We start from the raw sequence: 20,766 nt of genomic DNA on the forward strand, positions 1-20,766 counted from the left end.
CGTGGGTTTTCCACGTGGAGTCCCTGTTTGTGGGCTCTGTCACAGTGGCAGCTGAGTGCAGTGGCTCATTCTAGGTTAATTCAGCAGCCTCTGGCAGGGTTCTGAGAAGTAACACTTCCCTTCCCTCTGCAGGGCCAGGTCGGTGTGACCGGGCTTCCGGGACCTGCTGGAGCCAGAGGACCAATTGTAGGTCAACTTGTCCTATTCCTCCTTGCTTTGCTGGTTGCATGCTCTTGGATGTAGAAATCTGGGGAGTCGTGCATGTTGCTTGACCATCAGATGGCGATTGGCTCCTCGGGCATGAATGGAAGACGTGATCTATTTTTCCTTCATAACAGGGTGAAGCTGGCAGGCGAGGGCCACCCGGGTTAGTCGGCCCTGAGGGCGAGAAGGTATTGAGAACTGATATAAACTCCCCCCACCCCCCAATGGCCCTGAGATAATGAACTGTCAGAGGTGGACAAGCTGGGGTTTCCAGATAACACGGGAGAGACGGGCACGGCTTGATGACTAGCCGAGCTGGTTTCCTGGGTACGGAGAGGCCTTAGACAGCTGTAAAGAGCCCTCCTCTTGTGCTGTAGAGAAGTCAAGGGAATTTATGAACGGAAAACTCGCCTTCCTCTGTCTCACTCATTTCCCATGCACCTGATGTCTAGCCAGGCCTGCCACAGGTGTAGGGGCAAAGGGTACCACTGCCCCGGGCCTGGCAATTCAAAAAGGCCCAGGGCTCCAGGCTTCCCCTGCTGCTACTACACTCCGGGCAGATCTCAGGGCTGGGGGAGTGCACTGCAGTCCAGGTGGGACTGAGGCTGCTTCCGGCCCCGCCCCTTCTGCCCCAAACCCCACCCTTTCTGAGAGCACAGAACCATCACCCCCCACAGCCTCGCTGGGCCCTGGGCAAGGTGTGTTGGCTCCCCTGATAAGTGGTGAATTGAAGTATGAAGGCAAGGTCCTATATTACGTACCCGTTCCCCCTTCATCCTAAAGTAGTGACTGTGCGAGGGATCAAAGGGGTGAGGGGTGTGTCAGCCCCACAGAGGTTGTAGTGGCCTAGGTTCCAGAGGGCAGGAGAAGAACTCTTCCCTTCTTTTTCCCCAGGGGGATCCAGGCCCCAGTGGACTGATTGGCCCAGCTGGTGTGGCTGGATTGGAGGTAATTGTTGCTGGCATCCTTCCCAAGACACTCCTCCCAGCTGGCTTCTGAAATGAGAACTGGCAGAGTTCCCCCTGGCCAGAAGTGACAAGTGATGTTGGATGCATCAGTTCTTGGACCAGACTTCAGGAAGGACTGAACACCCGCCCACTGAAAATTGGGCCCCTTTCACATTTGTTTCCCATCGCCGTCTTACAGACACTAGCTCTGGGACAAGAGCACCTTGGTGGGGCGAACAGGGTAGCCTGACATCCCTGGAGACAGAGCCTCTTTACTGCCATATTTGTCCATGAGACAACAGCCATGCAAGCCCTCCCATCCATGTGCTTCTGACAAGGAGCAGCTGTAAGGGGCAGGGCAGTTTTCTTGCTGTGGGCTATTTAGTGCTTGACTTGCAGTGAAGATGTGGCAGCGTGGCCCCCAGTGCAAGCCAGCAAGCTGATCACACCCCTATAGCCCTGGTGGTGGGTGTGAGTCATTGTCCAGCGCAGTGGCATATAGATCACTTTCAGAGAGAGAGAGAGAGACAGTGAGTTTGCTCTACAGCCCTAGCTGAGAGCCAGCTGACTTTTAGCTCAAGCAGCAGAGGGTCGTGCACTAAGCTCAAGAGGTCCCAGGGTTGGTTCCGCCTGTCGGTGTGACCCTTGTACTCGGTCCCCTAGAGCCTCACCAACACTAAATGAAAGCCAGTCGGGGTGTGCAGAGACTCATTTACAGGTCAGAGATTCCCAGCAAGGGAGCCAGTTCTCCATGGTGCTGCGCTTGGCAGCATCCTAATAGGCAATATCAAGGAATGCATCAAACCGTGCATGGGAGTCAGTCACATTAACTCTGAAATGTTCCTGCAGGGAGTCCCCGGGGAAGCTGGAAGAAAAGGCGAGCGAGGGAAGCCAGGGCCTGCCGTAAGTACCAAGTCCTGCTCCTGAGCGTTCCCCCATCAGGTCTGGCTTCATTCAGAGATGCTCCTGGCAGGTTTTAAGGTGGCTGCTCGTTGAACCTGGCTCTGTAACACTTTATTCTCTTTCGGATTTTTCGTACGTTTTCCTTTAATGGTTTACTCCAGGGAAGAGGGTGCTACTGTATGGAACCAACTCTTACCTGGTCCGTCCCAACTCTCGAGGGCAACCGATCAGGCTGGAACCTCATGGCAGCAGGCTTGGTTGCTGTCAGGGCCGTTCCCCACTCTGGCACGCTGAGTGCAAAAGGTGGGAGTCCACAAAAGCCCTTAAATACCTTGCATCTATAGGCTCTAAATACAAAAGAACTCCCCAGAGTCACAGATACACTGACTCTGGAGGTAGGCTGCCACAATCAAGTGATTTTAAAGAACTCTGGAAAAAAAACCAGGAAGAAGCACTTGACTTCCTTCCCCAGAGGTCCCCCAAGCTCTTCTGCCACAAGGGAGCTTGAAAAAAGAAACAAAAGAAAATGCAGAAAACAAAGTGTATCTTTGCTAGCTGACTTCTCAGGGTAGGCAGTCACTCACATACCTGTTGCCTTCCGGGACACAAGAATCACATCACCTTAGAAAAGATTATTTTATTAACAAGAAAACAAGCATGCTTGGTTGCTAGGTTTTATAGAGTAACTGAGAAAAACAAAACACAGAGAACATAGTATCTCTGGGTACAGCTTAAATAGTGAATGGGGGGAGGAACGCCATGGGAGAGCACATGGATTTTACACAACGAAGCTTAACCAAACAACCAAAACAAAGAAAAGTACTCTGCTAACAACTAAACATACATTCCCCTCTCTACTCACAGTCTCTGTGCTTCAAGGCCCAGTTCACTCCCATGCCCAATATTCCTTGGGGGCATCGTAATTGTGAGTACTGCACGAGCCCTTAACTTAGAACTCACACACAGGAAGAAGCAGCCAGGTATCGATAGCCAATCTACATTTCAACCGTCTTTCCCATTGGCTTCCTACCAACACCCCTGCTAGCTTCCTGAGTTTAACCCCTTAGTCACCAGGTGCTGGCCAGCACTCCTATCCATCACAGTTGTGCATCTTTATTTCCACCTTGGCTGGAAATAGCCAAGCTTCTTGTGGATTTTTAGGCCTATAAGATACTTGTGGATTTTTCTTCTGGCCCTAGGTGAAATTGGGATTGGGATTGGTCCTGCCTTGGGCAGGGGGCGGGACTTGATGACCTCCTGAGCTCTCTTCCAGCCCCATGATTCTATGAAATCAGAGCACTGGCGAAACTGAGGCAGGCTGGGAATTGACACTTTTTTCAAACCTCCAGGGTGCTTCCAGCTTTGGGTTAGATTTCGGGTCAGTTCTGAAGCAGCCCATATCTCAGGACTCAGGTGTACAGAAAAGTCTCCAGTTCAAAATGAAAAGTCATTGCAACCTTTTGCTTGCTCTAGCTGAAATAAGCTCCTGCTGTTGCTGTTGTGTTACGAGACATGAGAAATTGGCCCTCCCTCACATCTCTGGCTTTGTGGTGCTTCAAAATCTAGATCCAAATAGGGCATTATTGTCCCAGTTTGTGACAAAATGGTTGTGTTTATGGCAATGCCACGATGCAATTATTCTGCATTGGGACAGTGTAAATGGATGGCCAAGAAGGGATCCTTTCAGATAAATACTTTCCAATCAAGTCCTTTTTGATTTCTGCCGAACTATAATCTGTTAAAGGCATTTGAAGTACAGTTGCTAATAAGACACATGACTGACTGATGCTGTAACAGTGCAGTTATTGCTAGTTTTTGTCATAGAATTTGCACAATACATTTAGATTAATTGTTGCTGTCGTAGAACAAAGACTCTTGAATTGAAAGCTGACCAGAAATGCATTTCACAGATCACCCAGTGCCCAGAGAGCAGTGCCCTATTAAAAATGCTCACCCTCATCTTTGGTTCAAATTTAAAAGGCCAGATAACCACCCCGCTTCCCTCCATGGACTGTCTGATGAACGGCTGAACGTAATGACATTTAATGATTGCAAAGCTGACATTTACAAAGCACTGCAGATGCATTAGTGATGCTGGGCAGCTTAATTGAAGAAATAAATCTTGTCCGGGTCCTGGATTTCCCATTGTCTAATCTGGCAACTCATCTCTCCATGACAAAAAATGGTTTTTTCGTTCAATAAATTCCATTTGCGAAGAGAAGCAAGGATGTGAAATTAATGGTCTCAAAAAAACAAGGAAACTTTAAAGATTTCTGGGAAATGCTGCTTAGACTGTTTCAGCCAAACCCCCACCCCAACCCCAGCTAGACCAGAGTTGGACATCAGTGAGCAGCAAGGCAAATTTGTTTTCAGAACATGTCCAGTTCACAGGGAGACCTGGCTTGGACGTGTGAAACTGCATTGATGACTGAGGTCCACAGCTGTCCATCCTTGGGCACCTGAACTTTATTCAGCTACATCTGGGTTCAGCTAGTATCTCACGCTGTTTTGCAAGCTTTGTGTGGGCTTTGTGCAATGGGCCTGTCATGAATGGGAGCTGCAAAGGAGAACCCAGAGAGTGAGGAAAGGGTTAAACTAACCTTAAGCTATTCTGCACCTGAGGGAGAGGGCTGGACATTCAGCCAACCACCTGCAGCTAAGAATTTCAAACTGGGGGAAGCAGTCTCCTTTATTTGAGAGAGAAGGGGGATCTTCTCCAGGCACAGAGGGAAGAAATGAGTTCCCCCCCAAACAGATCCCCTGGATTCATCCGAATGTGTGAGTTGGAAAACGTTTAGATAGTCTGTCAGGTTTATTGTTTTTCTTGTTTGAGGTTTGGAAATTATGTCTGAGCTGGTTAATTGTCTTTTGTTTTTCTCTCTTGTAACCAAGAATTCATCCCAGGGAGAATCCCTGAGTTTTATTTCAATTCGTGGCTTTTAACACCAAGTCATTTACTACGCTTGCAGTGATAGTCTTGTTTTAATAATAAAAGTGTTTGTTTGGGGTTTTTTTGGGGGGGGGGTGGGGGTTGTTTTGTTTTGCTTTGCTTTGCTTTTTAACAGTATTGGTTGATCTTTTGTGTCCTTTTACGTAAGTGCCTGGCTGCAGACATGTTACCGGAGAGAGCGCAGGTTCATTGCTCTCAGAGTGTTCTTGCTTGTTTTTTCCTCAGGAGGTTGGGGTTTTGCCCTCAGGGAAGTGATTCCAAGTGATTTCTGTCCTGGAAAAGGGGGGGGGGGGGTCACTTGCTACTCTCTGGTGGTGGCAATACCGAATGGATTTCACGGGAAAATGAAATCAGGAAAACTTTTTTTGTCTCTGGGAGCTGCAAGGACAGGATCTGACAGTGGTTTTATTTCACTAGCCGCCCCCCATTACCTACACTCAAAGTGCCAGGTTGGGGAATTCAGCCATGAGAGGGCCAAATAGTTCTCCCGAAGTTCTATCTGTGACATTTCCACAGCCGGCCTCTGAAGGAAGAGACCGTGGAGAACAGAGGTGTCTCCTCTCCACTCTTGTGCCAATGACACCACTTTGGGTCAGGTTGGTGCTATGAATTAAATCCATAAGGCGGCTTCATCTCCCTCTTTTGTGCACTCTAGGGTGCAGCAGGCTCCAGGGGGGAAAGCGGGATGCAAGGCCCCAACGGCTTTGGCGGGCCTGCAGGACCCAAAGGAGATGCAGGGGAAAAAGGAGAGATTGGCCCTCAGGTAACTTTATCCCCCACCCTCCCTCCTGCAAATCCTTTGAGATGGTTTCCCTCCCTGCCCCTTCTCTCAGTGCTGCGGCACATGCCTAGCTCTGCTGGAGTTCGCAGAGATCCCCACGTGTTGCTTAGCTCCCTTTGCCCGCACCCTGCAAAGGGAGATGCCGGTAACGGAAGTACACCATAGGCTGCCTTAGTGCAGGTTGGTCCCACCCAATGGGTCCTGGGCTGAGCTGTCTGTGCAAAGTGACCTTTCTCTTGCCTGGGCTTTGAGTCCTTCCATGTGCCTCTTTGGAAGGGATGGGTGCAAACCCTCTCGTTCGTGGATGTCACTACCCCTCGGGAGAATGGTCTGCCAGGAGGTGACCGAGACAGAAGTCCAAGCATCAGCCAAATACAGTGATAACCTTGCACCTCTCCAGAGCACAGAATGATCAATATAGGCGAATCAAGTTGTGTAACTGCCCTTAGAGGTATTATCTCCATTTTACACATGGGGAAACTGAGGCACAGAGCGCCTACATGAGTTGCCCAAGGTCAGCGGCAGAGCCGGGAATAGAACCTTGAGTCCCAAGTAGGTTTTTTAACTATTTGACAGTCTTTCCTCTGTTGCCCCTGAAGCTCATGTCAGTCGTGTCCCCCTCTCCCCCAATGAATTCAGGGTTCTTGTGGGCCTCCTGGAGAAGCCGGCGCAGCAGGGCTAAGTGGCGTTGAGGTGAGTCGACCTGTTTACTGTGTTTTGAATAATTGCAGAGCTGGTGGTTTGCAGCTGCTCTCGTGGGGGGCTGTGCTTGTGAACAGGGCTTGGGAGGGTGGCTGGGATCGAGCTCAGAACTTCCGTTCAGTTTATAACCGACATAAGCCGATTGCCTTTGATTACTTGGAATTCAGTTGCACAGAGGCATGTCCCCTGCACTAGTGGATGCTGGGCAGAACCGTGCGCACGTCCCCGCCAGAAGGGCGTTCTTGAGATTGCAAAGCCACGCACTAGGAAGCACAGTATTCTGGCTGCCCGTGCAAGCTTAATTTGGCCCCCTTGTGCACGTGCTTTGCAATGTGTCTTTAACGGCATGAGGGTGAGCTTAGTTCTGCCACTGGACTCCTGCCTCATTCAGGGCCCAGGCTGGACCGGGTTGTGCCGGGAAAGAGACGGTCTCCTCCTGTGCGAAAGCTTCTTGTCCCAGTGGCTTTGCCCAGCCGGCCCCAGCTCTCTCTGCACCGTCTCCTCCTCACATCAGTCTCCCCTGCCCCCCTTCTCCTTTCCACTGGTTCTCCGTCTGTCTCCTGGCCCACCCACTGTCGCTCCTTGGCTCCTCAGCCTGTGTCGGCCTCCGCTCCACCTGCTAGCGCCTAGACCCTGGCCCCCTCCCTTCCCACCAGGATCCCAGCACAAGTTGCCCCCTCTGTCAAAGAGACGAATAGTCACCGTTCCGGAGGGGCGTGAGGACAAGATCCATTCCTGACTGGGCTGCGCGCGGCTGGGCAGCCGGTGACCCCCTCGAAGGGGGTCTAGATGGACAGTTCACAAGAATAAGCTCTCTCGGGAGATAGGAATGTAACCAATTGTCCCTCTGTTTTTTCCGCTAGGGCCCTCTGGGCGAGAGTGGGAAGCGGGGGGACCCGGGAGAACCAGGACGAACGGTGAGGACAGAGAGAGGCAGCCACGCCATGCGCCGGCTTGCAACACGGCCACTCCCCTCTGCCTTGCAAGCACCCGTGTCGTGCACTTTTTCTGCCCTGAACGCATGACTCCAATGCCTGTCCAGCATGGGTGGGGGGGTGAAGGTGGGGTGGGAGAGGCAAGCCCCACCCCTTTTTACTGAGGCCCCACCTCCACGGGAGCCACGCCCCCCCAGTACCACAGGGAGGGCGTAGGGTGTGTGATCCCAGCCAACCCAGCTCCAGGGCACAGGGAGGGCAGGCATTCGGGGGGCAGCAACACTTCACCCCCAGTGCACCTACAGTAGGCGTCCGGGGGGGGGGAGGATGGGTGGGGCCAGGCTGGGGGGTTGGGCAGGCTGTGCTGTGCCTCCCCCGCCTGGTTTACCCTCCGTCCCCTCTCTTCAGGGAACAGGGCTCGCAGACTTACCTGGCTGCTCTCAGGCTGAGTAACAACCCCTGTGACGTCTCATGCCTCCCCTCCACCCCCTGGGCTTTCACAAGGCCTGCTTAGGAAGCAAAGGGAGAGAGTCTGCAACTGTACCCCGGGAGGGGGAAGGGGGGAGCTTGGGGCGTTTCCGGGCGGGAGCTGCGTTAGGGAGCATCGCTGAAGAGACCCCCCCCTTGGGGAGTGTGTGGGGTTCCCATGGCGATGTTTCCTTCTCCCTTGTGATTTCAGGGGCCTCCAGGACCACGGGGTCCAGAGGGACAGAAGGGTCGTAAAGGAGAAAAGGTAACTTGAGGAGCCCCCATCCCCCGGCTCTTCAGCGGGGGAACGGCCCTTCCTGGGAACGGAGCACTCCTGTTGTGGAATTACATGGCTCTGGAGCACCCGGCTGTGGGGGGCCGGAGCCAGGGTCTCTCCCGTCAGAGTAACGGGCACCACTGGCACCGGACCCCCACCGTGGGTAACGTCCTTCATGTGGATCGCTCCTTTCACCCAGACAACTTGCAGCACCCGCCTCTGGGGCCGCCACCTTGCTGTGCATTCGGCCCTGCAGGCTCTTTCTGATGGGGGCAATTTCTAGTGAAAGGGGCGCCTGCCGCAGGGTCCCGATTGCTCAGGGGCTCTGAGCCAGCTGGGCACCCTCTTTGCTGAATGCCAGGGATGCTGGAGCGGCGCACGGGCGCCTGTGGTTTCCCGTGGGTGGCTGGGAGGAGTCTTTGCCCCCTTTCTGGCGGCTTGTGGGAGCTGCTGGTGACTTGCCGTGTGCGTGTTTCCTCAGGGGGATGGCGGGCGTGAAGGAGATCGGGGCCTCCCTGGCAAACCTGGCAGACGGGTAAGGTGGCATTAGCTTCCGGCTTTGCATGCGCCGCTAGCAACGGTTCCACGCGGGTGACTGGCGCGAACGCCGTGCGAACGGTCCCGTGTTGGCAGTTTGCAGGGTGACCTTGGGAGGGGACGCAGCATCACGGGCTGCGTGGGATACAGTCACGCTGGGGAGAGGACGCCACTGCTGGGGTGTGCTAGCGTGGAACTTTGAAGGCAGCCCAGGGGCGAGGGGCTGTTGTATGAGGAGCTGGGTTGGGCAGGAGCCTTTGCTGATTTGCACGTTGCTTTGTTCACAAGCTCCAGCTCTCTCTCGTTGCGCAGGGCAAGCGAGGCAAAGCCGGGCACAAGCTCCCGAGAGGCCCCAAGGGACCCAAGGTAGGAAACCGGCTCATTCTCTTCTCCTTTCCCAGCTGTGCCGGGGACAAAGTCCCATCTCCCTGGGCCTCGGCCTGGCTGCCCTGTGAGTGTGATGAGCTAGCACGGACCACGGGCACTTGGCTAGGCAGTAACCTCCACGTGGTTTTGTAGCTCTCACTTGGATGAGCCCAGTCAACGCTCTGCTGGGCTGACTGATCCACACCCCCTACTTCTCCTTGGCCTGTCACGCCAGCGCGACGCCTGGGTCTGTTCAGCCCCAGAGCAAAGGGGGACGGATTTTCCTGTCGTCCTAGCCGGTTCCAGGCTCCCAGGGGTCGCTGCATGGACAGGATCTGCTTTCCATCCAGCCCTTTCAACGGTTCCAGGAGGGGGAGCAGCTCCCTGGGCCCCACAGTGCCCACCTGCACAGCTGTCAGGGTCACTGGGGCTCCTACACCCCATGCTCATCACTGCTTGGGGGGAATCTGGTCCCCAGAACTGAGCTGATACCCCCAAGCATGTGAGGTGCTTGCCTTCGCCGTGCCGTGGCTGAGCCGTCTCTGGGATTTCTCTCTCCCCTGGGCGGGGGGTTCGCAGCCCTGAAGCAGCAGGAGGTGGAGAGGCTGCTGAAAGCTGGCGTGTCCATGTGGCAAGGCGAGGGAGGCACCAGTAGAGAAAGGGGGGAAGCACCTAGCTGCCGTAGGTGGCTCCTGGAGCAGCGAGTCCTGCTCCTCTCACTCTCCCCACTTCTTTCAGACAGTATCTGTCCCGGCTCCTCCTCCGTAGAATCGTCTGGGGCAAAACCTTCGCTCCTCCTCTTACCTAAAGCCTGGATCAAGGCTGTCCGGAATCAGGGCCTGGGACAACCCACCCCAGCTCCATCCCTGTCCTGCCCCCACTCCACCCCTGCCCTGCCTCCTCGCACCCTCCTCCGGGGCCCCCTCCCCCGAGAGAGACAAGCGAGGGGTCTGGGGTCAGGCCCCCCCACACTCACCATGGCAGCGGGAGCCAGAATGAGCCGGCAGCCTGCTCCACTTCACTGCCCTCTCCCAGCCGGGTCGCTCCTCTTCACTGCGGCTGCGGGAAGCGGCGCGCCCTGGCCCCAGCCTGCTCCCATGAGCCCGCGTCACGGGCTGGGCCGGAGCCAGGGCCCTGCACAGGCTGCTGTCGCGGTGAAGTGGAGTGGCCCAACTGGGAGGGGGCTGCTGCGTCGCTCCACGGCCTGTGGCTCCCACCACCGGGTGAGCGTGGGGCGGCCTGACCCCTGGCACCAGGCTGCTGCTGCCCCATGCCAGGCCCCCAAAGCACCGGGCCTGGGGCAGCCATCCCAAACCATCCCACTGACAGGACAGCTCTGGCCTGAGTGCCCGGGCCCGTTCCCACGTGTCCAGCACTTGCACCATCGCCGCGATCCTCGGCTTCCTTCTGCACCCGAACCGGCCTGGACGCCTTCCTGTGACACTGGGTGGGCTCTCTTCTCCTTCTGCCTTCCAGGGCCAGCCCGGTGAACCAGGCTCAGAGGGACCACGCGGCCCACAAGGACCTTCCGTGAGTATTGGCACAGAGGCGGCCCGTCGGGGTAGGTGCCTCCTCTGAGCCTGCTCTGTTGCTGACCCGTTTTAAATCCCCCTTGGAGGTCAGATGCATTGATCCTGGTGGTCCCTTCTGGCCCTAGAAGCCGACCCTTTCCAGGCACAGAGCACACGATGTCGCTAGGGTTTCTGAGAAAGGAAGGGCAGCCCTGTGGGTGAGGCACTCAGGAGAGTGCAGTTCAACTCCTGGCTCCGCATGGACCGGGATCCTGGTGTGCAAGTTGCTGTACAAAAGCCAGAGAGCCCCGGACCTTTGTCTCGGAGAAGGCTCGGAGCCCTGTGCTCTCCCAGCACCCTGGGGCTGATGCTTCCTGGCCTGACACCCTTGTAGTGCCCCCTTCAGTGGAGTTACTCCGGGTAGCCTGAGAGCAGGACCCAGGCTAGCACAGGGGGGCTCCATTCGTGGTGTTGGCCCATAGGCTAGAGCCAAGCACAGAACATTTTTTTTTAATCCCGCTCCTGCTATTACGGCAGCAGGATACACTAGTCCCGCTCAGGGCTCTACCATGTGCACAACCATAATAAACACAGTTAATAATACAGGCTAGTGCCGGACAGCGCCTTAGGGAGGCAGCCGAGCAGACTGCATCTGAACAGCTTTGTGACCATTTGGGCATCAGCTTTTGGGGGTGAAGAAACACGTCCTCAGATGCATTTGACAACGTGACTTTTACCCACGAAAGCTGATACCCAATGTCCGTCCTTAAGGCACCCTCGTTGTTTTTGCAAATGACCAGACGTGGGGCTGGAAGAGACTGCCAGGGTGAGCCAAGTCCCCCACTGATATAAACACCCCATCATATAATCCAGTTCATAAACTGATTGAGGCTAAACTTAATATTAGCTGGATTCCGCAAACTAACATTCCTCCCGTCGCGCATGCCCAGCGTGATCAGACAATGGGGAGAAAAATAAAATCATGATGAAAATCAACATTTCATTAAACTCTGTGCATCTCGCGGCCCTGAATTTTCTGACTAGCTGTGGTTTTTGAGAAGAGCATCCCAGCCTTGGGGATGGGTCTGTCGGGTGGATGGTGTGATCACATTCCAGATGTGCCCTCTGGGAAGACAGCACTTCCAGGGATGGGCCAAGATGTGGCAGCTGGAGCTGGTTGTGAGCTGGAGTGCGAGTTTTAATTAACTTTACTAGTTTTTCCAAATAATGAAAAACATTGAAATTTCAACAAAACAATTGTCACTAAACTAAAAAAGTTCAGCTCCAGAACTGATTGGTCAAAGAACGTGAACATGTGGATGGAAAATGTATTTTCCCTGTTGAAAATCTTTGTTCCTATGAACGACAGCGCAGCAGGCGCACCCCGCTCATAACATTTCAAGCCGCTTGAATGGCAGCCAACAGGGGCTGTTCCTGGCAAGACTGGTCTTTGCGGGGCGACCGTCCGCCCCCTGGAAGTGCTGCTGCCTAGCAGAGGGCTTAGCAAATCGACAGCCGTCAGCGAGTCACATGTGATGGAGATACATGGATGCTGCATTTTTCCCCCACAGGGGATTCCTGGCCTGAAAGGGGTGAAGGGAGACCAGGGCCCAAAAGGGCAGAAGGTACGTAGTGCACCCGGGCTCTGTGTTCTGGGGGCTGTGCCCGGGTGGAGTATGATTCTAGTTGGCAGTAGCATATTGGGGAAAGCTGCGTATTCTGTCCCCTTCTCGCCTCCAGCCATGATGAGGGGTGCCGGGCCGGAGCGCCAGCTGACTCGTGCTGCTGGAGGGAGGGGGGAGCCCCGACCCTCGCAGGCCCGATCAGAGCGAACCACAGGCTCTGCCTGGCAGGGGGAAGGATGCAGCTCCACATGGCTCTGTGCACTGCCAGCACATGCTCCCTGCAGGTGCACACGGGCACCCCCGTCGCTTTCATTGGCCAGGAATCCCAGCCAATGGGAGTGATGGGGGGCTGTGCTGGAGGGAGCATGTGCCGGTAGCATGCAGAGCCACGTGTGTTTCTGGGAGCTGGGCCACGTAGGCGCCCCGATCCCCTGCCCTCTCCTGCCTCCTACCCAGCGCCTGCACCCCCACCCTGCTCCTGCACCTTCCTTTCCAGATCCCCCCAACCCGCTCTGCACCCCCAGCCCATCCTGCACCCTACCTCCTACCCAGACCCTGCACTCCATCCTGCTCAGACCCCGCACCCCCAGCCCACGTCTGCACCTGCCTCTCACCCGGACCTCACCCTCCTCCCTGGATTTTGGGTTGCCAACATGTTTTGATAAAAGACATTTTTATCCCAAGAATTTGTTTCATTGTCAAACACGTCCTGTAAAAAACCCAGAAATCCCTCTGAAAAACAAAAGCACTTTCCAGAATGTTTTCAGCCAGCTGCACTTGTCAGCATCCCCGCACCGGTTCTGTTCTTCACTCTGCTTTGAACCGTCTGGCCCTGCTTGGCTGATTCATGTTGACTCTGCCCCTGTTAGCACAACTCTTCTTTCGGGGGATGAGGTCGGGCTGTTTGCCACGGACCGCTCAATGGAAGAGAAGAGCCTTTGCCCTCGGGGAAGTTGGCTGAATCGAGGCCTCCTGTTCATTTCTGCACTTTCCCTCCTCCTGGCGTGTCATGCACTTGTGTGGATTGCTCACCTCCTAGGGAGGATTTTCAGTCCCTTCGCCTCCCCGATTACAGCAGCTGTCCTGGGAACATGATCAAGATCCATCAATACTTAAAACACAGCAAAACCTGCCCTGCTGATCATCTGCCTTAATTCCTTTGGTCTCAGAACCCCCTGTCCTGAGAGCCAGGCAAACCTCACTTCTTGGCTGTGTCCTACTTAATTTAGTAACTGACCTGACGGAAGGCTCTGGTATCTCAGCTCCACAGCAGCTCACCCTCCAGCTCCCATAGGGCGATTGAGTTTTGTTGTCTCTACCATTACCAATTCCTGTCTGTGGTTGGCCCTTCTAGGGTGAGAGGGGCAGCAGAGGCTATCGCGGCCCTCAAGGAGATGATGGCTTCAAGGCATGTATTGTGATTTCTTTCTTTTCTTTCCCTTCCCTCTCCTGCCTCTTGAAACTCCTCTAATGCTCACTCAATGCCTGTCTGTGTCACAGGGCAAGCAGGGGACCAGAGGTGCTCCTGGAAGGCCAGGACCAAAGGGAGAGCAGGTAAAAGACCTCAACTTGTCCTCTCCTTCTGGGGTGAATTGTTCTGCAGCTGCCCCAGCTGGCTTACCCGGCAGTTCGCTGGCACTAGCTCTCCGTTCCAGTGCTGGGAAGAAGAGGGCGGAATGATGTATTCTGCCAAGGTCAGTTCCCAGCCTGGGGTGGTCCCGCAAGGGGAGGAATGCAGGAATGAAGAGACAAAGAAATGCCGGCAGCAGTGATGTTACTGCATGGAATTGGGTGCGTTTTTGGCACTCTTTTTGTTGCGGTTGCAAAAATCTGCCTCATCTCTGCAAAAACACACCAGCAGGTAGAAAAATGAGAGATGGCTTTGATTGTATATCAGCGCATGCAGCCCCTGTGCTTCCAGAGAGACTAGTGTTAGACCAGAGAACTGGGAATCAGAGGTCGAGGCCAGTCCTGAGTGACACTGATGTGCTCTTTGACCTTGGTCAAGTTGTTTAATCTCCATTTCCTTTCTACAGACCGAATTGGGTTGCGATTTAATTGTTTAAGGTGCAGTGTGTTTGTCAGCTGACTGTGGGCCAGGTGTTTGTGTTAGTGATGGTCCTTCCTTGTGCTGAGGGCTGCAGAATCCCTCTGTAGCTTGGAGGTTCAGTGCATGTTCTAAACTCCAAGACTCTGAACGGGGTGACCCAGTTCCAGGGGCACCCAGGGGTGGTTCCCACGTTTTCCTGCTATACGTTGTCAGCTGAGCGTCTGTCACTTTTGCAGGGTGATGTCGGCCCACCCGGTCCTTGGGGATCTTCCGGCTTCCCTGGAATCCCGGTAAGTCCTTTGTGTTCCCAGAGGGTGTCCCGGAGAAGGGGAAACAGCTGCTTCTCGCGCTTGGCTAGATGCTCTGGCCTACAGCCGCCCACCGAAGCCAGCGTGAATAGCACAACTAGTTAAATCTCTCTCTGTGTATAAAAAGTTTTTCCTGCTGGCCGGCAGAATGACGTCATCACGCTGCTCTCTGGCCACGAAAGCCACTTCCTAGGCCAGGGCTGGGCAGCCTATGGCTCTTTTTCAGCTCCAGCTCAGCTGCTCCCCCGCAGCAGGGCACCCATCCTGGTGCTCAGTCTCACACGCACACACCCCGTGAGCTTGAAGAGCCAGCGCCGGCTTCCTGTGGGGGGTGGGGAGAGAGCCCCGAGGCTCCCCGCCAGATCCGGCCTGTGGGGAAGAAGTGGCTGCACGATCTGCTGCTCCCCTTCCCCCTCCCCTGGCGCTTCCTGGAGGCATTTCCTGCAGCTCGGCAGGGCAGTGAGCAGGGTTCCCTCTAAGCTTTCCCATCTGTGAGCCGAGCAAGGCGGTCTTGTGCTCCAACGCGGACGTGCGCTGACGTGCGTGTGTTCGGACGTGCGCTGACGTGAGCGTGTTCGGACGTGCGCTGACGTGCGTGTGTTCGGACGTGCGCTGACGTGAGCGTGTTCGGACGTGCGCTGACGTGCGTGTGTTCGGACGTGCGCTGACGTGAGCGTGTTCGGACGTGCGCTGACGTGCGTGTGTTCGGACGTGCGCTGACGTGCGTGTGTTCGGACGTGCGCTGACGTTCGTGTGTTCGGACGTGCGCTGACGTGCGTGTGTTCGGACGTGCGCCACCGTGGCACCCGGCAGTTACTAACTATAGTGAGAGGGAGGCATGGGGGGGGGGGGCGCTCAAGCCAGGGGATGCAGGATTCAAGGGGAGCTCAGAATAGGGGGCTGAGGGGTCAGAGAGGTGGCAGCTCCTCGCTGAGAGGAGGCCAGAGCTGGGCTGCCCATTCCTCCGGGGTTCCCTGCAGGGGTTGGGCCCCAGGACTGGGCTTCCTGGCCCCCCAGGAAACTGCTCGGAGGAGGGAGCCAAGTTGGGCTGCCAGACCCTGGCCAGCCAGCAGCTCTTTACGGGAGGAAGGGCGGGGGCTGGGCTTCCCAGCTCCCTCAAGCGGTGGGCGAGGGGAGGAGCTGGGACTCACCAGCAGCTCCTGGGGTAAGGGGGCCCAGGCTACTGCAGCCAAGAGCCAGGGGGATGGGCTTGGGAGCCATGGGGTAGCTCCGGCTCCATCCCCAGCTGGGGCCGCCTGAGCAGGCTCCGCCCGCTGCTGGTCAGATGGATGGGCCTACAGCTTTTTGTGTGCAGCTTAGAGGGATCCCTGGCGGTGAGTGAGGGGACTGGGAGTGTGAGGTCTCAGCAGGGCGGTGAGTGAGGGGGATGCGGGCGGGGGGGTCTCAGCTTGCAGGGGGGCAAGGCTGGAGCCAGCACGGGCTCTCAGCACAGCCCAAGCCCCCTAACCCCCAACCCCCTCATGCCCCGCCCTGCCCAGACCTGCACCCCCAGCCCCCTCACGCCCCGCCCTGCTCACACCCTGCAGCCCCAACCTCCTCGCCCCCAGTCACTTCACACACACACCCTTTCACCAAGACCCTACACCCCAGCCCAAGCCTGCACCCGCCCCCCTGGCCAGACAGCTACCCCCTGAGAGAGGGGGCTGGCAAGCACAGTGAGCAGGGGGTGCAGCCTTGCTGTGTAGCTGTGGAGACTGGTCAGAATGACTCGAGGAGCCCTCCTCCACCTGGCAGGCTGGGGGGGGGCAGAATGTGGAGGTGGGCGGGTGAGTCGTGCTCTGCCAGGTGCGGTCCGTTATGTGTACAGGCAGTCCCCGACTTACGTCGGATCCGCACTTACGAACGGAGCTTTCTCGCCCCGGAAGTCGAGGTGGCAGATTGCTACCTGCGAGCTCCGGGGCGAGAAAGCCCCGTTCGTAAGCTGCTCCGGTGCCCCTGGTCTGCTGGAGACCGTCTCCAGCAGACCAGGGGCACCGGGCGGGTTCCCGCGCTTCTGAGGCTTTGCCAGAGCAAAGCCTCAGAGGCGCGGCACCCCGCTGCCGCTGCGGCTCTGCTCCCCGTGTCCCTGGTCTGCTGGGGGAGGGGGGGCGCAGCTAGTGTGCTCCCCCCCCCCCAGCAGACCAGGCTTTTGCTTTGGACTCTGGGGCAGAGCAGCTGGGGCGCTGCCGATTGGTCCTGCAGCGCCCGTGGGCACTACTGGACCAACCCGGCAGCACCCCAGCTGCTCTGCCCCAGGTCCTGATTCAGCCGCTGCTGGTCAGTTTCAGCAGCGGCTGAATCAGGACGTCTGGGGCAGAGCAGATGGGGTGCTGCTGGGTTGGTCCAGCAGCACCCCAGCTGCTCTGCCCCAGGCGTCCCCAAGTCAGCTTCTGCTGAAACTGACCAGCACTGACTACAGGAAGCCCCAGGCAGAGTTGCTCTGCCCCGGGCTTCCTGGAATCAGCTGCTGATCAGTTTCAGCAGCAGCTGACTTGGGGACGCCTGGGGTTCTTAAGTTGATTCTGTATGTAAGTCAGAACTGGCGGTCAGTTTCAGCAGTGTCTGAATCTGGACGCCAGTTCCGACTTACATACAGATTCAACTTAAGAACAAACCTACAGTCCCTATCTTGTACGTAACCTGGGGACTGCCTGTATTGGGTTTTAATCTCACAAGTCATCAGGCTGAGACTTAATCGTGGGCTGAGCCTCCCCCAAAGAGTCCTGCATGGTCCCAGCCACATAGCACCCCAGACCCTGGCCTGGCCTTTCCCCTGTGCTCAGGCTAAGGCCGGGGTGGGTGGCTTGCAGCCTAGGACCCCAGGCAGCTGGGGCCACGTCTCCTGCCTTTAGCAGCTCTGGGGCTGGGGTTGGAGGGCTTGTGGCCCCAGTGAGGGGGCTCCATCTCCAGTAGAGGCAGAGCCTCAGACAGAAGGGGTGTGTTCAAAAACTCTGCCCTTTGGGATGGCTCGGGGTTGGGCACCATACAGGCATGAAAGGGTAGAAGTGTGGCCCACTGGGCAGAGCATTGGTGTAGCACTCAGCAGACTTGGGCTCTATTCCCTGCTCTGCTAGTGGCCTTCTGGATGACCATGGCCAAGTCACTTCCCTGCCCCATGCCTCAGCTTTTCCATCTGTAAATTGGGGGTAATGAAGTCTGCACATTAGTCTGCGTGTTTGTTTATTGCTACACTGGTTCTATTTATTCCCAAGTCAGTGTGTAGCTCAAATATTCCTTTTCTGTGATTTCCCTTCCAGGGCCTGCTTGGACAAAAGGTAAGTAGGAAGCGGAGAGTTCTCTTCTGTGATCTGATCTGACTACAGCCTGTCTCTGAGCATATCCCCCCAGCACAGCTCCCCCTCTGCCCCCTCCCCCGGCTCAGTGCACACACGGGGGGAGAGGCGGGAGAAGAGACCGTTATGTCTGATCTGCAGCTGGGTAGCAGGCGCAGGGAAAGCTGGAGCTGCTTTTTCCTAACACTCGTGCTGGTTTGTGCTCACAGTCTACCTGGCCCTGGGCAGCCTTTGCCCTTAGAGGCCCATGTGTGGCGAGTGGCAGCAGAGGACAAACTCTGGCTGCTGAAGCCCCTAAAGCTTAATCCAGCTCCAGACTCCAGCTGCACAAATCTCTCAGTCTGCGCTAGTCTCGCTGGTGTTGGGGGTGGGGGCAGGTCTGGTGTTCCCTGTAAGGTGTGCGCTTGGGCAGCCACCCAGCAGGGAGTCAAGTGCTGCCCAGCAGATTAGCAGAGCGCCCACAGCCAGTGTCCTGTGTGTCTATTGGTGGTGCACATCTACACCTGCCTTGGTGCGTATAACAACGTTTATTCTGCACATGGATGGAAAAAATTAGAGGGACCATTGGCTGAGACGTGTCCCACGGGGTCTTGGGAGCTGAAAAGGCCGATCCTCAGAAACGCTGTCTAAGGTGCTGTGGTGCCCAGTTTCCTCGGTAACAGGTTCTGTGTTGGGCTCCTGGGGGAAGGGCCAGGATCTCGCTGCACTGCCGCAGCCTGGACATGGCAGGAGGCTGGGAAGGTTTGAGGTGGGGTCAGGGCCCTTCTGAGGGGGCTGCCCTCCTCCTCCTTCTCCTCGCCTGCAGTATGGGGGCTGGGCCTCAGAAAGCAGCCACCTGGCAGGTGCTACCCTCTCCAGGCATGCAAAGGGGGCACACGGAGCCAAGCCTGCATGACTCAAGCCTTTCCCAGCTGTGTGGGGAGTTTGGCAGAGCCCACGAGCCTGCAGGGGTGGATGGGGCCTGTTCTGCGCTAGGCTTCGATGTTGCCTTCCCACCCATGTTCCTTACAGGCCCCCCTCCCCCGTGTCGCCCCTAGTCCCTGCAGCTCCCCCCAAACCTGCCTTCGCCCAGAGAGTGCTTTGGGGGCATTTTATCCAGGTGGACTGAGCCGCCGGGGGCGGGCCCAGCCGTGGGAAGAGCCGGGGCTCCGAACGCCTCCTTCAGTGACGTTTCTCTGGGCCTGAGTTCCCCTAAGCTGTGCGGCCGCCCAGCTTCCCTGTCAGCTCTGCCCCAAACCAGCCCCGGCGTGCGGTTGCCGTAGCCAGGACGGCTCTGTGCTGGGGCTGGCAGGGAACTGGTCAGCACAGCAGGTCTGGCTTCGAAGCGGGGAGCCACGGGGCTTCGCATGCTGCCGCGGAGCCTCATCCCTCCTTCCCCAGGAGCCAGACCTGCCTTCGTGCCACTGCCCAGGAGCTGCCCAGGTTCCCTCCACACACCCTGAGCTCCCCCCCACCCCAGAGCTGCCTCCTGCACCCCGAATCCCACACCCCCAGTCCAGAGTCCCACTTCTTCCAGCAGTCCGGGCCTGCCCTCTTGCATTCCAAACCCTTCATCCCCTGGCCCAGCCCACAGCCCTCACCCCAACTCCCTGCCTCAGCCTGCAGCCCCCTCCTGATCTGAACCCCTCTGCCCTCCCAGAATCCCCTCCTGCACCCCAACCCCCCGGCTGCACTCCAGAGCCCATGTCCCCCATTAGAGACGAGCCCCACCTCGGCCCCAGCCCACCCCGCTATCTGTGTGCGCCATGACTTGTGATACGCCACTTCCAGATCGGTGCACGCCACGGCAGCCATTCCACGCATGGACGTAAAGAATCCGAGGGACAGTCTGGGACTCTCCAGCCACAGAACGTCTCGCTGATCGTTCATTCTTTTCCCCGTGTTCTTTCTCATCTTAGGGACCGAAAGGCTTCCAGGGCCAGCCGGGACCCAAAGGCGCGCCAGGCCTGCCGGTGAGTTAAGCTGAGTTCCATAGCCAAATGTTTCCGAGGGGGAGCCAGGTTAGTAACTGGAAAAACTTAAACAAGGAACAGCCTAGCGGCCCCTTAGAGACTAACGGAACGTAGCTGGCAGCATGAGCTTTCGTGGGCTCAGCCCACTTGCTTTCTCACGCACGAGCGAACTCGCACAGCGCTGCGGACAACACGGGGGGGAGGGGGGCGAGTCAGAAGGCCTTGCCTGCCACGTACACGGGGAGCACAGACACGGAGCGGGCTGGCTGGCCGGATGGGAAAGGCCCTCCTGTCAGTGCCTGGCTGGCTCGGGCCACCCCGCTGAGAGGTGCCAATGTTGTGGTTGTGCTTGTCATCTAGGGTGCACCCGGCCTTGCCGGTCCCAGGGGACCCTCACTAAACATCTCCATGGAGGAGCTGAAGGTGAGTGCTGGGGGGGGGGGGGCACAGCGATCAGGCCCCACTGAGCCAGCAAGTCTCCCCCAGAGCAGCAACCCGTTTCCCTCCCCAAAGCTCCAGCTAGTCTGGTGTAACTCGCACAAAGCTTGGCACACCCGTGTGATACACGGCACGGGGCAGCGTGTCTGACGCGATGGCTCCTTGTGCTTTCGCTTGCACAGACTTGCTGGAACGTCACATACGGTGGCTTAATCCGCACAGAGGAAGAAGTGGGAGATTTGAGGAGTCTGCAGCTCCCTGAGTCTTCACTGCCGGCCTCAAATCGCGTCCCCGCTTTCCGCTGCTTTCGTTTGCAGCCCAGCACAGGAGAGTAACTTGGCTCCTCTTTGGGCAGGAACCAACCGCTGCTGCAGCGTTAGATCCCAAAGCCCCGGGGGCAGGTTTTGACTTAGCCATGCAGCTTCCCCCCTTCTCCGTATTCCAGCGTTACGGAGACCCCAGCGGAGGGCAGGGCCCATCCTGCACGGTGCTGCACAGAGACAGACGCTGGCTGCGCTT

The 20,766-nt window shown here is 56.9% G+C and overlaps 1 protein-coding gene across 5 annotated transcripts in view; it reads left to right on the forward strand.

Moving 5' to 3' along the window:
• LOC102452610 (uncharacterized) overlaps positions 1-20,766 on the forward strand; it is a 223,612-nt gene that overhangs the window by 196,672 nt on the left and 6,174 nt on the right. For 4 of the 5 annotated variants that reach the window (XM_075905928.1, XM_075905925.1, XM_075905927.1 and 1 more), the window contains 18 exons: positions 133-186; positions 339-392; positions 1,099-1,152; positions 2,001-2,054; positions 5,660-5,767; positions 6,425-6,478; positions 7,351-7,404; positions 8,102-8,155; positions 8,649-8,702; positions 8,993-9,070; positions 10,547-10,600; positions 12,153-12,206; positions 13,561-13,614; positions 13,707-13,760; positions 14,493-14,546; positions 17,822-17,839; positions 19,756-19,809; positions 20,170-20,232. In XM_075905928.1, the coding sequence (XP_075762043.1) occupies positions 133-186; positions 339-392; positions 1,099-1,152; positions 2,001-2,054; positions 5,660-5,767; positions 6,425-6,478; positions 7,351-7,404; positions 8,102-8,155; positions 8,649-8,702; positions 8,993-9,070; positions 10,547-10,600; positions 12,153-12,206; positions 13,561-13,614; positions 13,707-13,760; positions 14,493-14,546; positions 17,822-17,839; positions 19,756-19,809; positions 20,170-20,232 (1,023 nt within the window). The remainder of the gene's footprint in view (positions 1-132; positions 187-338; positions 393-1,098; positions 1,153-2,000; positions 2,055-5,659; positions 5,768-6,424; positions 6,479-7,350; positions 7,405-8,101; positions 8,156-8,648; positions 8,703-8,992; positions 9,071-10,546; positions 10,601-12,152; positions 12,207-13,560; positions 13,615-13,706; positions 13,761-14,492; positions 14,547-17,821; positions 17,840-19,755; positions 19,810-20,169; positions 20,233-20,766) is intronic. The other variant, XM_075905926.1, reaches the window with a different exon arrangement.

Source organism: Pelodiscus sinensis, chromosome 22 (assembly GCF_049634645.1).
Source record: "Pelodiscus sinensis isolate JC-2024 chromosome 22, ASM4963464v1, whole genome shotgun sequence".
Classification (NCBI taxonomy): Eukaryota; Metazoa; Chordata; order Testudines; family Trionychidae; genus Pelodiscus; species Pelodiscus sinensis.